The sequence below is a fragment of the Patiria miniata genome, unplaced genomic scaffold (assembly GCF_015706575.1).
Source record: "Patiria miniata isolate m_02_andy unplaced genomic scaffold, ASM1570657v1 HiC_scaffold_24, whole genome shotgun sequence".
Lineage (NCBI taxonomy): Eukaryota > Metazoa > Echinodermata > Asteroidea > Valvatida > Asterinidae > Patiria > Patiria miniata.
Genome location: NW_024037063.1, coordinates 19,985,628 through 20,006,852, shown reverse-complemented (window position 1 = coordinate 20,006,852; position 21,225 = coordinate 19,985,628). Strand labels below are relative to the sequence as shown.

The 21,225-nt window shown below is 41.3% G+C and overlaps 1 protein-coding gene across 1 annotated transcript; it reads left to right on the top strand.

The window, feature by feature from the left end:
• The first annotated feature begins 4,626 nt into the window (after window positions 1-4,626).
• LOC119732265 (phenylalanine--tRNA ligase beta subunit-like) lies at window positions 4,627-20,648 on the top strand. Its single transcript, XM_038205717.1, has 15 exons — window positions 4,627-4,778; window positions 6,433-6,488; window positions 7,073-7,170; window positions 8,453-8,582; window positions 9,738-9,853; window positions 10,467-10,575; window positions 11,137-11,287; window positions 12,555-12,687; window positions 13,888-14,001; window positions 14,620-14,726; window positions 14,848-15,029; window positions 16,119-16,211; window positions 17,993-18,175; window positions 18,941-19,028; window positions 20,094-20,648. The coding sequence occupies exons 1-15, from the start codon at window positions 4,721-4,723 to the stop codon at window positions 20,243-20,245; spliced, it is 1,770 nt and encodes a 589-aa protein (XP_038061645.1). The 5' UTR covers window positions 4,627-4,720; the 3' UTR covers window positions 20,246-20,648.
• Window positions 20,649-21,225: the final 577 nt, after the last annotated feature.

The window sequence follows — 21,225 nt, the reverse complement described above, 5'->3', positions numbered from 1 at the left end:
CCCTTTAAGACCACTATTTATGTGGCTCGCCCTCTATAGTGGTTTCGATCTCCACCACCAAACTCGATTTGGGGCCAACAACTCAAGAAATACACGCAGTGGCGTAGCCAAGGGGGGCGTGGGGGGCGATAGCCCCCCCCACTCCATCCTATGAAATCTTGTCGCCCCCCAGTAGCCTCCGCCCCCTCTCCCCCACTGAGATTTTGAGTTTCTAAAAATGTTATCATTGATCTACATGACGCCCCCATGAAATGTTCTAGACCCCCCCCCTCCAGTGCCCCCCCCCCCCCCCCCACTGAAAATTCCTGGCTACGCCATTGAATACACGTTATATTTAAATGAATTTTCCTACACTCATTTGTCATGATGTTTGGAATCAAAAGATTTCATTTCATAATAAAAACGTCACTTAATCAAGCTATTATGACCGTAACAATACAGGATTTTATTTGCAACCAATACAATCCTAATGGAAGTCAACATGGATTTTTATCGTTTAAAACACTAGATTGTTACGATCATATTATATTGATAGCTCCACGGTTCCTCACGCCATTCAAACGACTTCTGCTACACATCGTGAAAACTAATTGCACGAAATTTCAATTTAATCCATTTTGTATTTCTTGAGTAGTTAATCGGAAACGAGGTTGTTCTTTTTCTTCACTTGTGCAGCATCCGTATTGATGCGTTGTTGAGACCACTATTTATGTGGCGCGCCCTCTATTATATTGGTCTCGATCTCCACCACCAAACCCGATTTCGGGCCAACAACTCAAGAAATACACGTTACATTAAAATGAATTTTCGTACACTCATTTGTCATGATGTTTGGCATCATAAGATTTCATTTCATAAAAAAAAGTCAATTAATCAAGCTATTATGACCGTAACAATACAGGATTTTATTTGCATCAAATGCAATCCTAATGGAAGTCAACATGGATTTTTATCGTTTTAAACACTAGATTGTTACGATCATATTATATTTAATCTATTTTGTATTTCTTGAGTAGTTAATCGGAAACGAGGTTGTTCTTTTTCTTCACTTGTGCAGCATCCGTATTGATGCGTTGTTGAGACCACTATTTATGTGGCGCGCCCTCTATCCGTGTTGATGGTAGCACACCAGTAAATTAACTTCCATAGAACCCAAAAGTAAATGCTCCCACTTCAAAAATTCGGGGAAAATACTCACAATTCTCCAAGGTTTTCGAAACACACATCAAATTAAAACTTATTTCATCATCTTTCATTTTCTGTTCAATTTTTGGGCGGTCAACTGATGACTTTTAGGAGAAATTTCCATCTGAAGATGATCACCCCTGAAAATAGTCCTGAAGCCCATCGCCATTTTGAAAAACAATGCCTACACTCCATTGCAAAATAGCGCGCTTTTAGGGTCCAAATTACATCCAAATTACACAGAACTGCAAGCTCCCAGTCCTGTGCACGGCTTCCACCCAAATTGTTTACGAACACTCAAGTTCATGGCCCACAGCATGCTCAAATATCGAAGATTTTGAGGACATGCAAATCGTGATTTGGCCGGCGCAGGCAATTTCGGACCGATTTACTGGTCTGCACCCAGAGGTTTTTAGCACTCTGTTTAAGACCGCTTAGAATCTGGGTGCTGATAATTACCCGAGCCGGAGGCGAGGGTAATTATCAGCACCCAGACTCTAAGTGGTCTTAAACAGAGTGATAAATACCGACCGAGCACATATTTATTCCCATTCATAAAAACCTTTTCAGTAAAAAAATATCAAATAATTCGTTCAAAAAATCCCGATTTTGTTCAACAAGTTCACTTCATGCTTTTTTAAACATCCCTCTAGCAAAATAATGGAGTGTTCAGCTGGTGAGTAAGATGTAAACAACCCTTTTATGGAGATTGACGCGCGCGTAGCATGTTCTGCGCGATGTTGCGCAGAACGCACCTGGGGCGTTGCGTTTTGAATTTAGAACTCTGAAATACTGACTCCCTGGTAGTGTTGCGCATGCCTACGTGAGGATTGTGAACGTTCAACCAATAAAACGGTAAGAGGCACTGGATTTTTAGGAGTCCACATTTTATTTGACACTGAAAAAGTGTTTAAGACCAGCTAGCCTAGTCTGGTTCCCAGACCAAAAGATTCCGACTTTTCCTGATGAATCCGGTGTCACATGAAAATCCGACTCCTATGAAAATCGGACCCCTTTTCCCTTTTATTAATCCCTCTCACGTGACCGGTCATTTTCCTAATTATCGTACTTACGCATGCGCAGTATTACCAATGAGTCCGATTTTCATAGAAACCTACATTCACGCTACACCGGTAGCCTCCGGTAATACAATGTATTACAATTTACGTCACGTGACTAAAACGGGAGGAATTCCTCCTTTTTCCGAAAATTTCCGAAGTTTACCGAAGTCGTTTCGTCGACAATCGGATAGCGCCCGAGTATTTCTGAGCATATAAAATAGGTTTAATTAACTGCTAATTGCTTATTAATTTTATTTTAAATGAGTTGATGATTAATATTCATTGTTTTCATTTTAGAAAACTTGAAATTCAACGACGATTTTGTGCATCAAATATACTCGGATCGTACGGGCGAACTTTTTGCTCCGTCATGTACAATTTTGAATTTGACGACCGTTACCGAGATTTTCCAAAACTCGGTCTTCATTCGGCTCCGCCTGCTAACAGTGCTATTTGGTTCCTAATTTTGAAGATTCCAGATCAACATTACTCAATGTTATCTTACAAAAACATCAAACTGTATTGTCATAACTGTATGATATTACGAAGCAAGTGATTTATTTAAAGATTTGATCAGAACATTAAAAGCTAAAAGTGATAAAGCGAAATCGGAAACGAAGCCGCGCTTTGAAAAAGGGCCATTAATGTCGTCATGTTTATTTTTAGCCACGGAGGCTGGCTGACCTACAATTTAAGACGTGAGCGTCGGGAATAATTGTCAGGTCTGGGAACCAGACTACAGCTAGCCATGTCTTTATCATCCGTTTAAGACCCTGCCACGTGACGGGCTCTCGACCAATAGGAATAGCTAAACTGTCTGAGGTATTTATGAATGCCCTTTCTATAGAGGGCAAGCTTCATAAATAGTGGTGGTACTTATAAGTTATAGCCTCTGACAAGGCATCATGAAGGCGTTGACTTTTGAACAAAAAAATACACTCATGTACAACCTGTATTTAATTGTAATTTCTTCCAGTGATTTGTCATGATGATCACATTGGGATCTTATTTTTAATTTATAACAATGCATTACGTTGTGCGTTTTGTGAATGAGCAGTTCTCTGCTCCAAACAGACACATTTTCAACGGGCCCCGCACTAGTTATCACAAATTTTAAATTATTCATCAGAGCAGATTGGTATCCTCGATCCTCCCTCTGCGCAGATAAGGCTTTGCAACCAAGTAGCTTTAAAAAAAAAAAGCAAAGCAACCACTCTTTTCCTCAGCAAAACTTATATTGTTGGCTTACGATCATCCACCGTGCCGAATAACACAGAAAAAGCTCTTTATTTGTGGCAGCAGTTTTGGCGTTGTACAAAACAATCTTGCCTTATTCTGCGCAGGGGACGCTTCGTGCTGTCCGGGCCATGTAACTCAATAAAAACTGTTTTTTAATAACTAAGACTTATTGGCTTGAGGAAATTACATTTTCTGAGCTTTTCGAGCAAAAGTTCTTTCTTTTTCCTTTCTGTTTTTCTTTGCCAATACACTTTTCGTTACTAGTTTCAAGATTATTTTGAATGTCCTTTTTTCGAGATTGAAACAAGGGCTTAAATTTACATATTTATATAAATGTATTTTATACATATTTATCTACTAAATGAAGATCCCAATGATATTATTATTCTTATCATCCCATGCAGAGACAGTTTTTAAGATGTCGGATTTTAAAACATTATGAACCAAAAAAATCCCAAAAAATATAAGAATTGTGTTTTTTAGTTGCACCGTAAGTTTTACACACTCGTAGAAACTGCAAATTTTTATCTTTGACATCTTAACTATAATACTGACAATATTGGGAGACCAAGAAAGGTCACCTTTTGGTCATATTTTCGACTTCTGCAGGCCCGGAAGCATCTGCCTGCATTTGTACTTTTATTAGCTGTAAAAAGCCGGTGTTTTTCATATTGCGCCTGAATTCCCGGTAAAGCCTTCAATTTCCATTTTTTTTCGGCTGCTGTTTAAAGTTCGTGCATCAAAGCATTTTTTACGATGCATGCCTTGCAAAATATAACTAGAAAGGCGAGTGCGGAGAAATAGGAGCGCGTTGCTTTAGGAGGTCGGACGATATTGACAATTTTATTTCATTTCTTTAGTTCTACAAAATGAGGCCAACTCGTGAATGAAGCCTAGTCTCGGTGACATGCGCAGCATTTTGCCAACGGTGCAGTTTTGGAAGCAACACATAGAAAAAATGACATATCTATTCAATGAGGAATAAAAAAAAATGGTTTTATCAGATGAAAGTTTACCCATAGAGCTATATTATTTACCACGAACACGGCGCATGCTGTTATGAAAGGGCGCCCTCTCTATTGAGCAATGTTTCATCATCCATGTGGTTCTTTTGACTTTTGCAGTTTTGGTGTTCCCGGTCCCTGCGCTGCCTGCTGCAGTTTTCAGCATTTTTCCGTCGGCATTTTCCGGACGTGCCAAGTTAGTGCTAGGCGGACGACAAACGAGTTCTAACCATGCCTACGATCGCGGTACCTAGAGACTTACTCTTTGAAGCACTCGGGAGAACGTACAGTGAGTTTTGGATTGGTATTTTTTCTTGATCAACTTGTTTATGATGTTCCATGCATAGTGCCCAGATTCCGGACAAACAGCAATGCCAATCATAATACGATATAGCCCAGGTGGACTCCCTTTACTCCCTACGTTACGGAGGGAGTCCAGGGTATGAAGTGCTCAAAACCGGGCGAAAAAAATTATGACCAATATTTTCAATATGTTTACCTTGTTGGAGAAGCCAATTTTTACGTAGCAGTATTCTGTGTGTCCTTATCTATTGGGCCGGGGGTACTCCTAGAACTATGAGGCTCCGCGTGAGCGGAGCCTCATAGATCAAGAAGCCCGCAAAATTGCCTGCAGCACAAAACACTAATAAAGTACAAAAACGTCCATCAAAATGCAGCCATTTCACACAGAACCGCTGCACAGTTTGCCCCTTTACTCCGTACTTTATCTCTTGACATACTCACGTATCTTGTGCGGAACTAACATAGGTGGATTCTGTCGGTTTTTAGGCCAAAATGATGAAAAATATGCCCTTTCCGCATTGAGCCAACCTGACACTTGAAACGTGCACGCATTATGATCGAGCGATGATTTTCGGTTCGCTCGGAGCGCGCCGCGGGGGGTACGGTACATGCACTTGTACGCATGCACATCATTTCGCTTGTACCGTACCCCCCGCGGCGCGCTCCGAGCGAACCGAAACTCATCGCTCGATCATATGCGTGCACGTTTCAAGTGTCAGGTTGGCTCAGTGCGGAAAGGGCATATTTTTCATCATTTTGGCCTAAAAACCAACAGAATCCACCTATGTTAGTTCCGCACAAGATACGTGAGTATGTCAAGAGATAAAGTACGGAGTATAGGGGCAAACTGTGCAGCAGTTCTGTGTGAAATGGCTGCATTTTGATGGACGTTTTTGTACTTTATTAGTGTTTTGTGCTGCAGGCAATTTTGCGGGCTTCTTGATCTATGAGGCTCCGCTCACGCGGAGCCTCATAGTTCTAGGAGTAGCCGGGGGTTCAGGAATTCCATATGCGATGCTGACCGACCTTAATCAGGAAAATAAACTCGAAAGCAACGTTAAACTTGTACATTGTTGTAGACTCTTTTCATTGCTAGTTTAGTCGTACAGGACGTACGTCCGTGCAGCGTGAACGCGCAGTGTGCACGCGCGATTTGCTTAGTAACCACCCTCAAACACATGCGCACTAACTTGTATTTGTAAGCGCAGTCGCCTATCCAAAGATCGGGCGTGTTTTAGCGACCGTGACCAGAAACATATCTCGGCTTTGATCATTGGTGGAGTGTTTTCATGACTTCGGTTGGCTGGAGTGACTATCGGCAAGACAAAGCCAGTCTTGGGCCAAGACTAGCGAGCATATATGCGATGCGTAAGAAAATCGCATCTTCTACTGTAAGAAACTGTTCAAAATTACTAAAAAAATATGTCATTTGAAGAATTATTTAGAGAAGTCTGCTTTATGTTGACGAAAGTCATTTTGGAATGATAAAAAACACCCTCGAGTCTAATTTGATCAAAAGTAAAGAGTGGCCATACACTACACTCACGCCAACATTATGCCTACCACGCTACCAAGTTGTGGAGCCTTGCATGCTCTAATGACATTACAAGACTAACAAATGATATTTTTGCCTTTTACAGCTGATGAAGAATTTGAAGAATTATGCTTCGAGTATGGTCTGGAGCTGGATGAAATTGTAAGAATTTGTTTGCAGTGGACATTTTGCCGGTCACAGCAAAGATGTGATGTACTTACCGGCAATTTCTTCACAACCAATAAAAAAATTACTGGAATGGTATCAACCAATCAGAGAAGACTTACGGCATAACATCGCTCCTTTGCATTTTGCCTTGACCGGCAAATGTCCATTGCTTTATTTTTGTCATTTGTCACTGTCTCATTTTCCCTTTGATTTTATTCTTTGAATTCTTTTTGGTACTTTTCATCACTGAAGAAAAACATGAATTGTTGTTCATTCATTCATTACGGTTTATTACACAAAAATATCGAACAGCATGTCAAAAGACTAACAATGTCTGATTAACAAGTTAAAAACAAATTTATACGAGAGTAAAACAGTAATGACAAAATAAAACAGAAAAAGTTGGCTTACAAACAAATTGTTACTACACTATTGCATTAAAAATACAATTACCAACAGTCATTTTGGACTTTTCATTATTTTTGTATATCTCTGCACATAGGCTTGCATTTTATCGTAATACCTTTTTACCAGAGAAAACAGACTGACCTTGGACTTGTTTTTTTTGCTTCTTGTAGACATCCGAGAAAGCTATGATTAGCAAAGAGCAAGGAGCTGAGAAAGCGGAAGGAGCATCGGATGTAGTCATCTACAAGGTGGACATACCGGCCAACAGGTCTGTGAATTACTACTTACTCTAGCCGTCTGGGCATATTTAGTTTTATACAGGATTAATTTTAAAATCGCTGTATTAAAGCAGCTATCCAAAAAGTGACTGGAGTAATTATTGTTGAAAAACATACGTGGTTGAAAGATAGTAAGGGGACTTACTCTCTGGAAAGCTGTCATTTTGAAGAAATCAACGAAAGAAGGCCTTTCCAACGATGCGTCTTAAGAAGCACCGTAAATTGTAAATTTACTGTAAATTGTAAATCATTATTATTATACGTGTAATAGTACCATTAAGGAGACACGTCATCGTTATTTCTTCGCACGATGGGAGACATCGGTCATTAGGGAGACATTTTCATGTCTGCCTAATGTCAGAGGCAAAATTTTAATGTCACAATTAGATTATATTTGTTGCTCGTAGTCTAATTTGTTAACATACCAAAATTCATGGAAAAAGGACAAGGGAATATTGGGTTAGGGCACATTTTAAGTTTGAAAAAATTGTGCACAAGTCTATGGGGATGTCTCCCAAATGTCCAATCCAGGGTAATAATAATTATTATTATTATTATTAGCCGGATCTTAATTACCTGGTTATGGCTTACAATTAAACGTGTGCCTATGGAAGTAGCCGCAGCCGCTGTGATACTGGCAGCCATTATTTGGATGCTTCTGGTACCCTACATGCACCTTCAACCCTAACCCTGCGGGGTATTTTAGCTAGACACCCTGCTGAACGCAGCAATATGCCACACTCTTCAAAATGGCAAGCCTGCTCAGTGTACAAGCATGCAACTTTTCCTCGGATCCGCTGTTTTCCTCGTTTTTTACTTCTCATGAATGCCATTACAAATTGAAAAATACTGCACAAAGTCTTGTGTGGTTTGGAGTTTCCTCCTTTTTGTCTGAATTTCCAGTTGCATGCCTGAGTGTAGCAAGATCCATCGGGTCACAAATCTCAATGCCAAACAGCCTCAGAATCTTTGATCACTGATGCAGCAGGATACAACTGTGGCATTGTTCAGTGGGACGAGCTCTCATTGTTTGAGAATTGGCCGTTTATGCACTTGTGTTGATGGCTCAATGCAGCATGGTCTCACAGACTTTCCCACCTGAAGCACTGAGTTGCGTCTGGCAGGGTTAGGGTATAATCTTTCACTTGAGGAAACCAATAGTACTTATTTGTACTTTCAAGGGAAGTCAAGCCCCATGTGAAGCAATAGTGACTACCTAGGTGGATTTGGCAAGATTAGGGTTAATCTAGGTTATTTGTCTTCAATCCACAGGTATGATCTGTTGTGTCTTGAAGGCCTGGCCCGTGCCCTAATGGTCTTCCTACAGAAGATTGAACATCCGCGCTACGTCGCTACGCCTCCGGCTGATGGAAACATGCAACGCCTTATCATCAAACCTGATGTAAGTTGTAACCATAGGTGTTGATCACTTTTGATCAAACTGATTGCCGTCAATGCAGTTGGCGGCGAGTTGACGACAGTTGACTGCAGTTCACTGCAGATGACAGTGTATTAACTGCAGTTGACAGCAGTTGATGGCAGATGACGGCAGTTGACTGCAGTTGACAACAGTTGGCAGCAATTGAAGCCAGTTCATGCCAGTTAACGTCAGTGGACTGCAGTTGACAGAAGTTGACAGCATTTGGCAGCAGTTGACTGCAGTTTACTGCAGATGACAGTGTGTCGACTGCAGTTGACAGCATTTGACGGCAGCTGACACTGCAGTTGACTGCAGTTGACGGCAGATGACGGCAGTTGACAGCAGTTGACAGCAGTTGACAGCAGTTGATGCCAGTTAATGCCAGGGGACTGCAGTTGACTGAAGTTGACAGCAATTAACAGCAGATGACAGCAGTCGACTACAGCTGACAGCAGTTGACAGCAATTGATGCCAGTTAATGCCAGTTAACGCCAGTTGACTGCAGTTGACAGAAGTTCGCAACAATTGGCAGCAGTTGACTGTAGTTGACGGCAGTTAACTTTAGTTGACAGCAGTTGGCAGCAATTAATGTCAGTTTCGCCACTTGACTGCAGTTGACAGAAGTTCGCAACAATTGGCAGCAGTTGACTGTAGTTGATGGCTGTTGACTGCAGTTGACTGTAGTTGACAGCAGATGACGGCAGTCGACTGCAGTTGATGCTAGTTATTGCCAGTTGACTGCAGTTGACAAAAGTTGTCAGCAATCGATAGTAGTTGATGGCAGTTGACAGCAGTTGACGGCAGTTGACTGTAGTTGACAGACGAAGACGGCAGTTGACTGCAGTTGACAGCAGGTGACTGCAGTGGACAGCAATTGACGGCAGTTAACTGCAGGTGATGCCAGTTGATAGCAGTTAACAGCAATTAATATCTGTTTCATCTTGCCATGCACTCATATTACAATGTCTTACATATTAGTTCTAGATGAATCGATAAATCCTTACAGTACTGGGACAGTGTTTAACAGTACAAGGTTTAATGCTTTAACCTATAAACGATAAAAGCGTAATGCCCAATAGCAAAGGGCTTACCTGGATAATTTGTTTACCCTTTTGTTTTTAAATTTTCATGTTTCAGACAGCGCGAGTTAGACCGTTTGCGGTGGCAGCCATCTTGAAGGATATAACCTTCACCCCAGAGAGCTACAAGAGTTTCATTGACCTACAGGACAAACTGCACCACAACATAGGCCGGTGAGTAGGTTTGTGACGTTAAACGTTTAAAGCTTCAGTCCGTCATTTGTGGCTATCCAAAAAGTGACTGACGTAATTATTGTTGAAAAGCATACTTGGTTTTAAAATAGTAATGGGACAAAACTCCCTGTGAAATTATTCTTTCTGGCAAGCTGCCATTTTGAAGAAATCAATGAAAGAAGGCCATTTCCAACAATGCGTATAAAGACACATTCTTGGAAAGTTCCGATAGGAGTTCATTTCGGCGAAGCGCGCACAAGCATTGACAAGACGTACAGGCGTGTGCGGTTGCTTTAATTTGTCGGTTCAGTGTGGCTGTGCGACATCGCGTAGCTGCAATCGGCACAGTGAGAACGTGTCTCTGACACTGAATTCAGGCCCAATTCTAAACATGACTCAGCAACTTTTGATTTGAAATCGAGATCCTAGAATATTGTTTTCTCGGAATATACAGCATTCACTAAGCTAAAACGTTATCATTCTTTATCAGATTCTTCTTTGGATTCGGGTGGTGTTATTATTGAAAACGAACCAAATGCATGAAAAGTACTTGATCCTATATGCCTTTAGGGTTTGTTCTTTGGTGTCATTTTTATTACTGCTATTCCTTCAGACGACGAGCTCTGGTTTCCATGGGAACTCACGACTTGGACACCATCCAAGGTCCGTTCTACTTTGATGCTCAGCTGCCGGAGGACATCAAGTTCAAACCCCTGAACCAGGTCGGTCTGACAATAATGGAATGGTCCATCTTGAGAATGCAGAATTGTGCTCACTTATTCCTCGTTTTGATAAAGCAGATAACAAATTTGCTATCAGAATTGTGCTGACTTATGCCTCATTTTGATAAAGCATGTTATAAATTCATTGTCAGAATTGGGCTCAATTATGCCTCATTTTGATGAAGTAGATAACAAATTTACTTTCAGAATTGTGATGGCTTAAGCCTCATTTTGATAAAGCATATTGCATATTGTCAGAATTGTGCTGACTTATGCCTCATTTTGATGCGGCAGCCAACAAATTCGCTGTCAGAACTGTGCTGACTTATTCCTCATTTTGATAAAGCAGGTAACAAATACGCTGTCAAAATTGTGCTGACTTATGCCTCAGTTCGATAAAGCAGGTAAGAAATTCGCTGTCAGAATTGTGCTGACGTATTTCATGAAGTTTCCATTAACTTCATTTCATTTCTGAAAATTTGAATAGGAATAAGTGATTGCATATTCGGATGTCCTGATATTTGACACAACCTTAACTCCCGTAATTTTATTTTTAACCAGACTAAAGAATACACTGCTGTTGAGCAGATGGAACTGTTCTCTACAGTGGGTCACCTCCGCCACTATCTGCCCATCATACGTGACAAACCTGTCTATCCTCTTATACATGACAGCAACAACGTAGTGCTGTCGATGCCTCCTATCATTAACGGTGAGTCGTTCGTAACTGACATATTTTTTCCTGACCCCTCTTAACCATTCTTCAGTGTTAAGAGTCGAGACGCAAGTTTGATCGCAACTTCCATTGTTGCCTCTGCCAAGGAGGCTATGTTTTCATAGGCATTGGTTAGTTTGTTGGTTGGTTGGTTTGTCTGTTAACAAGATAACTCACATATGTTTGGGGTGGTCCTTGGTACAAGTACAGATCGTTAAGATTGTGAAAGTGATCCGGATCTAGGTCTTGATCTAACTCTGGCACCCTGTGTGTTTGACCCATAGAGCTATATTAAATTACTAGAGCGCTAACTTCGTGTACAAAGTAATGCCTGCTGGGCGCATCCATGTTTGTGCACAAACCTATGGAGACCTAGAAATTGTGTACGGCTTTTGTACGGCTATTTGCATATCTGCGTTTGTATTCCATACCGGTGCGTTATCGAAGCCAATACGCCCAAAACTGAAACGTACGATCAGCAAATGAGCGTGTCATTTTGCTCTACGCAAACAGGGCAACGCATGCGCGTATTTGCTGCAGATGCTTTTTGCTGTCACGTTTTTTTAACCGGCAATGACGCGCTTAAGTTGTTTGCGTGTGTTCTACTTGCGCGTTGCATGTAGAGTACACTTTCAAAATTCAATCCATCTAATTTCATTGTGTTCTACAGACACGCACATGAATTCAAAATGTCTGCGCCCAGGACGGCTTCAAAGCATCTCCGCGCGCAGAATGATGAGTTAGCGCTCTAGTAATTTAATATAGCTCTGCGGTTAAACCTGTGAATGTGGCTATATGGGCTCCATGCACCAACAAAAGAGGGCGCATTTTTACCACTTTTGAGAGTTCCAGGGACCAGTCGTGATGTGAAACCGTGATTTGAAAAAGTGTTGGCAAAACGCTTGTTGACAGTGCGTGTAACCGCGCGATGCACTGCGTTTAGTACAGTACATACATTTATGTACAGAACATAACATGAGAAAAGGCTATTTTACTCACATATGTGTGAAAAGTTGTGCACATCATTGTTTTTTAATCTACCTATTTCAGACTAAGTTACAATCATAAAACAGATTTTTTTCACAATTCAAAAATAACTTCATGGAATCCCTATATCCCTAATACCTATACCAAGAGGTGAATTTGCCCATAGTTTTGATTTTATTAGGGCACCGCGCAGATCATGTGTATTTATATATTGGTCTGAAATGCCAGTCTGATCTACACGTAAATTACGTGTAGCTGTGCACTGTTTCTCTTACAGGCGAGCACTCCAAAATCACTCTGGACACGAAAAACATGTTTGTGGAAATAACGGGGACGGATCGGAACAAGATCGAGATCTCGCTGGACATTCTGGTCAGCACCTTCAGTCAGTACTGCTCCAAGCCTTTCCAGTAAGTTCAGCCACTTCACAAAAACTGCAATCAAACAGAAAATATTGCTTAAGAAAAATCTTACATGCTTAGCATTTAACAAGCCAAGAAAAGCTTACTTGCAGCTTACACCTGGTGATCATATCAGTTGGTTACCTGATTTTTTTCTTATAAACAAATAATTTGTAAGCTTACCAAATTTCTGTGCTGAATTGAAATCTGCCCCATGCCAGTGCAAAGATGAATAGATTGGTTTTTTTTCGTTTTCAACAAATATGATACTTAATTTTTCCAATTTCCTTATTTTTCTCAATTCACTCACTCGCCACATTTCTATCAAACTTGAAGTTTTTTATTTCAAAAATCAAACGATCAAACTTATCAAATTTGAAGTCCAGAGAACTATTTACAAGAAATTTGAGTAATTATTTGTATCGCTATTAAAAAAAATATCACTGAATATCTCACTTCTTTGATTTTTAAAATGTTGTCTCTGTTTTTGCCCCCTTTTTTCTTTGTAGCCCTTACATGTAAAACCGGACTTGGGCTAACATTAATATCTTGCGAATTTCATTAAAAAAATCAATGATCAATGAATTACACATAAGGGTGTGCATTTACGGGTAGTACAGGAACCGGGTACCCTATGGCAAAAAATACGGGTACCCGGGTACCCGTTAAAGAAATCCAAGCCAAAAATTCAAATCTGGGAAGTTGCTGTTCAGATTGTTCATAAAGGTCCGCACGATAATACTGACACCTCGGTGCGGCAATACGGCTAGATAGGGTGTATACAGTGAGCTCTTTAGCTATGTGGTGAAAACTGTAACTTTCGCAAGCATCATAAAACGTGAAATTGGTTTTGGTTTTCCATGTATCGTGTTTTTCATTTTGAAATTTTCCCATTGACATTCAAAACATTTCTTTTACATTGACTGAGAAGTTATTAAGTAATTAGCGAAGTTGGTTACGAGTACTCGATTCCATAATCTGGAACCGGTTCCATATAAGGTTCAAGTAAGGTTCAAGAACCATAACCAGTTCAAGTAAGGTTCCAGATTATGGAACCGGTTCCATAAATTGGAACCGGCCATTAATGGAACCGGTTCCATAAATTGGAACCGGCCGTTAATGGAACCGGTTCCATTAGCGGTCGGTACTTGGGCACCCGGTTCCGTTGCATGGCCCTAATTTACACATGTGCCTGTTTTCTTTTATCAGAATCGAAAGTGTTGAAGTGACTTACCCAGATGGCTCCAAAACTATCACGCCCACGTTACGGTACCGCCATGAGCAACTGCCGGTGAAGCTGATCAACAGCAGGATAGGCATCAAGTAAGTCATCACAAAATCACTGGGGAAAAAAATGAGCATGGTAGGATTCAAATCTACGACCTTTGAAATTCCAAACTGGTGCTCTGAGCTATGCAGCCCTAGTTGCTGGAGCTTCAGCAAAAACTACAAATTGCATGAAAGATGATCGCACATCAATTGTTCAGTCCCGCGACCATCATGCAACTGACTATAAACTGGCATTAACCCTCAGTTGTTTGATCAGTCACAGACAGTCAAAAATTCAATCCTGTTCCCTTGCCATGCCTTTACACAGCCTAATCACCAACAGTCAGATCATATTTCCGGTAGGCACTGTGACAGTCAAATTCCATCATCAGACAAAAGCAGGTGACTGGTGGGCGCAGCTGGCTAATCAATCTCCTACAGTCAAAGCATAGCTACATCAGGTTTTATAACAATTTAGCAAGTCAATCCTGCTTTATGAAGGCAGGGAGCACTCAACTGTTACAAACAGTCACTTGAATGATTTTGACTGCTGGGCTGGCCTTGATGAAATTGCCAGCCAGAGAGGGAGGGTTAATTCTCAAAAACTTCAAATTCACTGGTGACATGAGTGGCCCTTTTTCATGTTTATTCATAATCTACTTCTTCCTCTAGTGAGGATGCCGAGGCGTTAGCCAAGCTTCTGACCAGAATGTGTCTGAGCAGCGAAGTCGTCGAAGACAAGAAACAACTCCGAGTAGAGGTCCCCCCAACCAGAGCTGATATCCTTACAAACATTTTTAAATTTCACATTTTGAATTATTTATCGGACAGTTCTTGTTAACCCTAACCCCTAAACCCTGATGCCAAGGACCTTGAATTGCCCTTAACCTACCTCCTCACATGTCATCCATGCCTGCGACGTGATCGAGGACGTGGCCGTGGCGTACGGCTACAACAACCTAGTTGAACGCATTCCACAAACCAACACCATCGGAGAGCAGCTCCCCATCAACAAACTGACGGACCTGCTCAGGCACGAGATGGCTGCTTCGGGATTCACTGAAGTCCTGACCTTTGCTCTGGTAAGTTGAACCAAAAAAAGAAAATTTTGAAGTTGAACAAAGTGGGGTTGGAACCTGCACCCTGCAGATTGCCGTTCTGGCGCCCTACCAACTGAGCTATCCAGCCCTATGTTGGCAGTTCCCCAGTTTGTTAGTTTATTTGTTAAAAGTGCTGTGGCCTCGTGGTTAAGGGCACTGGATTCGTGGTCTGTGGGTAAAATTGCAGGTTGTGGGTTCGAGTCCAGCCCGGGGTCATGGTGTGTGTGCCCTTGGGCAAGGCACTTTATCACTCATTGCTTTTCTCCACCCAGGAGTAAATGGGTACCTGTGATTGCAAAGATGGTTATTGTGATTGAGTTAGCTTCCTTGCACCTAAAAGGCTGCATCGAGCTGTATACTCCCCAGGGAGCTGAGATAGTATTTTGAATGCCCAATGATTAGGGGTAATAATAACGTAAAGCGCTTTGATCTTAGTTAAAAGCGCTATATAAGAACATTATTACATTTGTAAATCCTTAACAAGCTATAAATCCTTTAATACCATGTAGCATATACTGGTCACAATGGTCTAGCAACATTAGGAAGTCACTCCTTGGTGTGACTCCTGGTTTGACCTTGACTTTTTTCTTCACTAGCCAGCTGGGCTACTGAAACAGACTCTTAACTAGCCCGCGGGCATTTTCACTGTGCCGCATGTTCGTCTTTTATAGAGTGTTTCATATACAACAATGTGTATACAAGTAAACATGTATCCTGATGCAATCTTGTCAGTGTTTTTAAGAAACAGATTTAATAATTTAACCCTAAATGGTTAATAAAATTAGACACAAATTGATACAGGTTTGCTTTCTGAATTTCGTGATTTATTTCTTCCTGTCTTTTTATCTTTGCCGTAGCCCAATAATTTTTGACTCACCAGCCAGGCTACTTAAGGAATAGTTTGACTAGCCCGCCGCTGTTTTGACTGGCATTTGGCTAGCGGGCTACCGCTAAAGTCGAACCCTGGTGACTTAATATTAATGGTGGATTGAAGTTGAACTATGAATCCCCAACAGGGAATCAGTCTAAGTTGTGTCTTGCATTTTCCTTTTCCCCCCCTTTTCTATTTAGTGCTCTAGAGAAGATATCTCTGAAAAAATGAGGAAGGATATGTCTACGACGAATGCTGTCATCATCTCCAACCCCAAGACCCTAGATTTTCAGGTAAGCATTGGTTATCGTGATTCTAAGACACTGGATGCCAAGGTCAGGGGTAATCCCTTTCCCAAACCCCTAGATTCCCAGGACATCTCTTTACGTAAGACCCTGGATTCCAGGTAAGCATTGGTTATTGCGATTCTGATACCCTGGATACCAAGGTCCCAGATAATCCCTTTCCCAAATCCCTAGATTCCCAGGACAGCTCTTTCGTAAGACCCTGGATTTTTAGGTCAGCACTTTTCTCATTTACAATGTCCCTGGATTCTTAGGTCACCTGCTTTCCCAAACACTTACAACCTTGATTTCAAAGTCGATTCTATCAGCACTAAGACCCTTGATTTCCAGGTCAGTACTTTTATTATTATTATTTTTATTAATCATTTCTGGTAATGAAACCAAGGATTCCTCAAAAGCGCCCTAGGCACTGTAGCTCGCAAGCCTGAAGAAACCTGTGGAGAGAAGACAATGAGAAGAAGTTACAGTTTTAGAGGTGGGAGGAAAAGCCCAGAAGAATATTCTGGGGAAAACCCACGGTATCAGGCAGGGACTGAAAACCCAATCCACATATTGGCCCAGGCAGGATTCGAACCCGGGTCACAGTGGTGGAAGGCGAGGAAAGTACCGCTATGCCAACCTGACTCCCTATCCCAAGTCCCTGGATTTTTAGGTCAGTCACATTCTCCAGCACTAACGATCTCAGTGTAACATCAGCAACCCCGCTAGTACTGACCTGGAAATCTGGGGTATCCTAACCCCCAGATTTCCAGGGCAGCACTTCTCCTTACGCCCCAGACCCACAATTTTTTCAACTTGTATTGAATTGAATCCGTTATGGTTTGGAAGAACTGGGCTTTATAGTTAACCCTCCTGCTATTTAAACAGACACAGACAGTCTAAATTTCCATCCACTTCCTCTGCTGTACTTTTAACACAGGCTAGTCACCAGCCGTCAGATCATATGTTAAGCAAGCACTGTGACTAGTCAAACTCAGTCAACAGACCATGAACAGACAAAGCAGGCAAGTTGTGGTCACAGCTGGCTCATCAGTCACCCGGAGTTAAAGAGATAGTCCATCATTTGTAATTTGTGCATTTTGTTCGTTTGAAGCAACCAAAGGGCTTAAGATCTAAAGAAGGGTGCTGAACAATTACTAACCTGATGAAGTTTCAGCTCAGCTTCAGCTGTATATTCCGAGAAAAACAGCATTCTAGGATCTCAATTTCAAATCAAAAGTTACTGAATCATGTTTTGAATTGTTTTGAATTGCAGCTATACGCGACGTCGCGCACTGATCCGACGAATTAAAGCAACCGCGTGTGCGTCGTGCCAATGCTTGTGCGCTACGCCGAATAACAAAACGAACTACTAATTCAAATTTTCCTACGGTGCATCTTAAGACGCACCGTTGGAAAGGCCTTCTTTCGTTGATTACTTCAAAATGACAGCTTCCCAGAAAGAATAATTTCACAGGGAGTTTAGTTCCCTTACTATCTTTCAACCAAGTTTGTTTTTCAACAATAATTACGCCAGTTACTTTTCGGATGGCTGCACATGATGGACTATGGCTTTAAAAGCAAAGCTGTATCAAGTTACATAAACAGTCACAGCCAGTCAATCCTGCTTTGTGTAGACTGGGACTTTTGAACTGCTGTTAACTGTCACTTGATTGATTTTAACTGAAAGGACTTCTTGGCACAGACTGTATGTTTGCATAGGAGGGTTAATGATATAAGGCTTACAAACAAAAGTGCTAATCTCCAAATAACTTTAATTTTTCCTCTAGGTCGCACGCACATGTCTTCTGCCAGGAGTTCTGAAGACCATCAGCAACAACCGTAAGATGCCCTTGCCCATCAAGGCCTTTGAGATCTCAGACATCATCGTCCAGACTAAAGAAAAGGATGTAGGGGCTCAGAACCTGCGACATTTCTGCGCCGTGCACTACAACAAATTACCGGGCTTCGAGGTTTGTCTTGATAAGTTCTTCCGAGAACACTTTTCTATAAATATATTTTTATTTTCAGCATGTAATGTGGATTCCATGCAGGGACTTTTGATGGTGATTTGCCAACTTTTGTAGATAAAAAGAAATATTTTGCTTACAAAAAAATGCTAACAGGCAGGTATCATGCCCCGTACCGCACTCTAGCTTCACCCTTGATGACATATGACCTCAATAACAGGATCAAGTGACATCATTATTATTATTATTATTATTATTATTTATTTATTATTATTAATTTCTGGTAATGCAACCAAGGATTCCTCAAAAGTGCCTTAGTCACTGTAGCTCGCAAAGCCTGAAAAACCCGTAGAGAGAAGACAGTGAGAAGAAATTGCCGTTTTAGAGGTGGGAGGAAAATCCCAGAAGAATTTTCGGGGGGAAACCCACGGAATCAGCCAGGGTCTGAAAACCCATGCCAAGGCGGGATTCAAACTCGGGTCACAGTGGTGGAAGGCGAGGAAAGTACCGCTACGCCAACCTGACTCCCCTAAAGCTAAACGTTAACGCTTTAGTCACTTTAGTTCCGGAAACCGCCCGAGCACTCTATGGTTTTATTGATTCTTCAGTGAATAAACACATTGTAATACAATGTAGTACAGGTGTTAATTATGGGTAAAAGAGTTTTACATGAGATGTATCAAGTTGACGGCATGTCACCTGATGATGTCATGTGACTTTTGTCACCTGACTTGTAGAGTGACTGAACATGGCTCTTTATACTTTCAGGTCATCCATGGATTACTGGATCGCACAATGCAACTTCTTGAAATTCCCTTCTCTAAGGAAGATGGCTACCACTTGAAAGCAATTGAAGGTAGGAATTGATTTTGGGAAATTGCCCATGCACAGTGACTATAATCAGAAACAGGTCATTAGTTGAGCATTTTTACAAATTCTTCTGTGCTTAATTGATGTAGTTGTAGGAACCAAAAAAAAAGCCGGTCATTATCACGCAGTGAAGACCGGATCCTCACACTGTTATTCCCATTAATAAATACCTTTTTAACGAAATAAACAGTTAAAATGCTCCAATTTTGTGACTTTCTTTCGGCGATATTTCCAGACTTTTTTGTGTTCATGTTCATGGGCCATATTTTAACTTATGCGTGGTACCCTGTCTCTTCAATAAGCGTTGTTATATACACCACAGCCGGGCCTAGGCTGCGCTGGACAACGTCTTCATTGTGTACGCGTACAACGTCCAGGGTTTGGACTTCTGCTGCCGTAGCGAAACAAATTACAACAATGTTGTCATATTTTTACCTGATGGAGGAAGCTGAAATTTCGTTTACACATTCCTTGTGTCCAGAATTACAAAGATGCTTGGTTTAGGAAAGGTAAATATGTTGATGGGCGAAGTGTTTACAGAAAATAAATCGTAGATCTGTGCTTTCGTCGTAAACATCCTCAGTATACTGCACTGCATGCTGTACGATGTCGTTTCAAAACTTCCTTACGCGCGCGCACCCATAGCAACTGTGTTGCGTACGCGCGCGTCAGTCTCACGCGAAGGTGGTTGAGCGCATGTGCAGTGCTGTATTGTTACAAGCTGCCGTATGACTGTTGTAAATTTGGCCAATCATTGCCTTCCATGGGGCTGGATCAATGCTGGTTCAGGGGCCATTTTTTCGCTTGTTCTTTGAAGCCAGTCTTTATATCACCGTTGATACACCCCCACGTGATCGAGTCTCGACCAATCAGAAACCATCAACTCTCCAAGGTATTTATTAATGCAATATAACTATACATAATTATACCCAAAGTGCCGGTCAGACAAAAAGTGTAGAAAGACTATGGGATTTGGGATAGAACAAAAAGAAAAAGCAGAAAAAGAAAATCAGTGCAAAAACAAAGGCTTTCCCACATACTTTTCTTTTAGATTCTACCTACTTCCCTGGACGGTGTGCAGACGTGCTCTTGAAGGGCCGGAGTATCGGACGCATCGGGGTGCTGCATCCTGAAGTACTGACCAAGTTTGAATTGACCAATCCCTGCGCAGCGCTGGAAATCACTATAGAGCCCTTCCTATGAAGGTCGAAGCCATTCTAGACTTTACATTCTCTTAATTAAGGGTCGTTCTTATATATTGCTTAACGTATATGTATGGTTATCTGTGGCAGTGTGTATGGACTCACTTCAGTTGTGGTAGAGGGTGGTTTTGTAATTAGAAAGGTTTTGCATGCAAATGAATTCGCCTATGCATATGTTTAAATACCAATAACGGTTATTGGCTTAACTATTGTTACAGGGATAAAAACATACATGCGCCAACTTAGGTACCATATGCCCTTGGGTCTCAAAAATGTGTCAATGTCTTTGTTAGGAAGGCACTAAAATATAATTACAATATAAAAAATGAGGATGATACTTAATAATAATAATAATGGAGATTTGTAACGCGCCATGTCTGTAACATAGTGACACTCCTGGCGCAGCGTTATTACCCTGCTCATTGGGCTAATGAAACATTCCAAAGACCATCTCAGCTCCCTGGGGAGTATACAGCTCCATGCTGCCAGTTCGGCGCAAAGCAGCTAAATCAACCACACTAACCATCTCTGCCCTCACAGGTACCCAATGTTTTACTCCTGGGTGGAGAGAAGCAATGAGTGACAAAGTGCCTTGCCTAAGGGCACACGCACCATAGCCGCAGGCTGGACTCGAACCCACAAGTCCAGTTTTTTAAATGTATATTGGTCATGTACTGACAGTGTTGAAATAATCATGAAATCCATTAGACATTGATTTCTTACAAGCCATTTACTTTACGAGCGAAAAATTATTGAAAGTATCTAAGTGTTTTGGAGAGTGTATGAAAGCAAGGGTTAATTAAAAAGGCTAAAGCTGTAAAAACCAATATTTTGTTTTGGTATAAAATCTGGCCCCAGATTATCTCTATGAATTAATACCTGAATACCGCCCCTCACAAAATCTTCGCTCCAGCTCACAACATCATCTAATTCCACGTGCACTTCATAACAGATCTTATTGCCAATGGACATTTCATTATG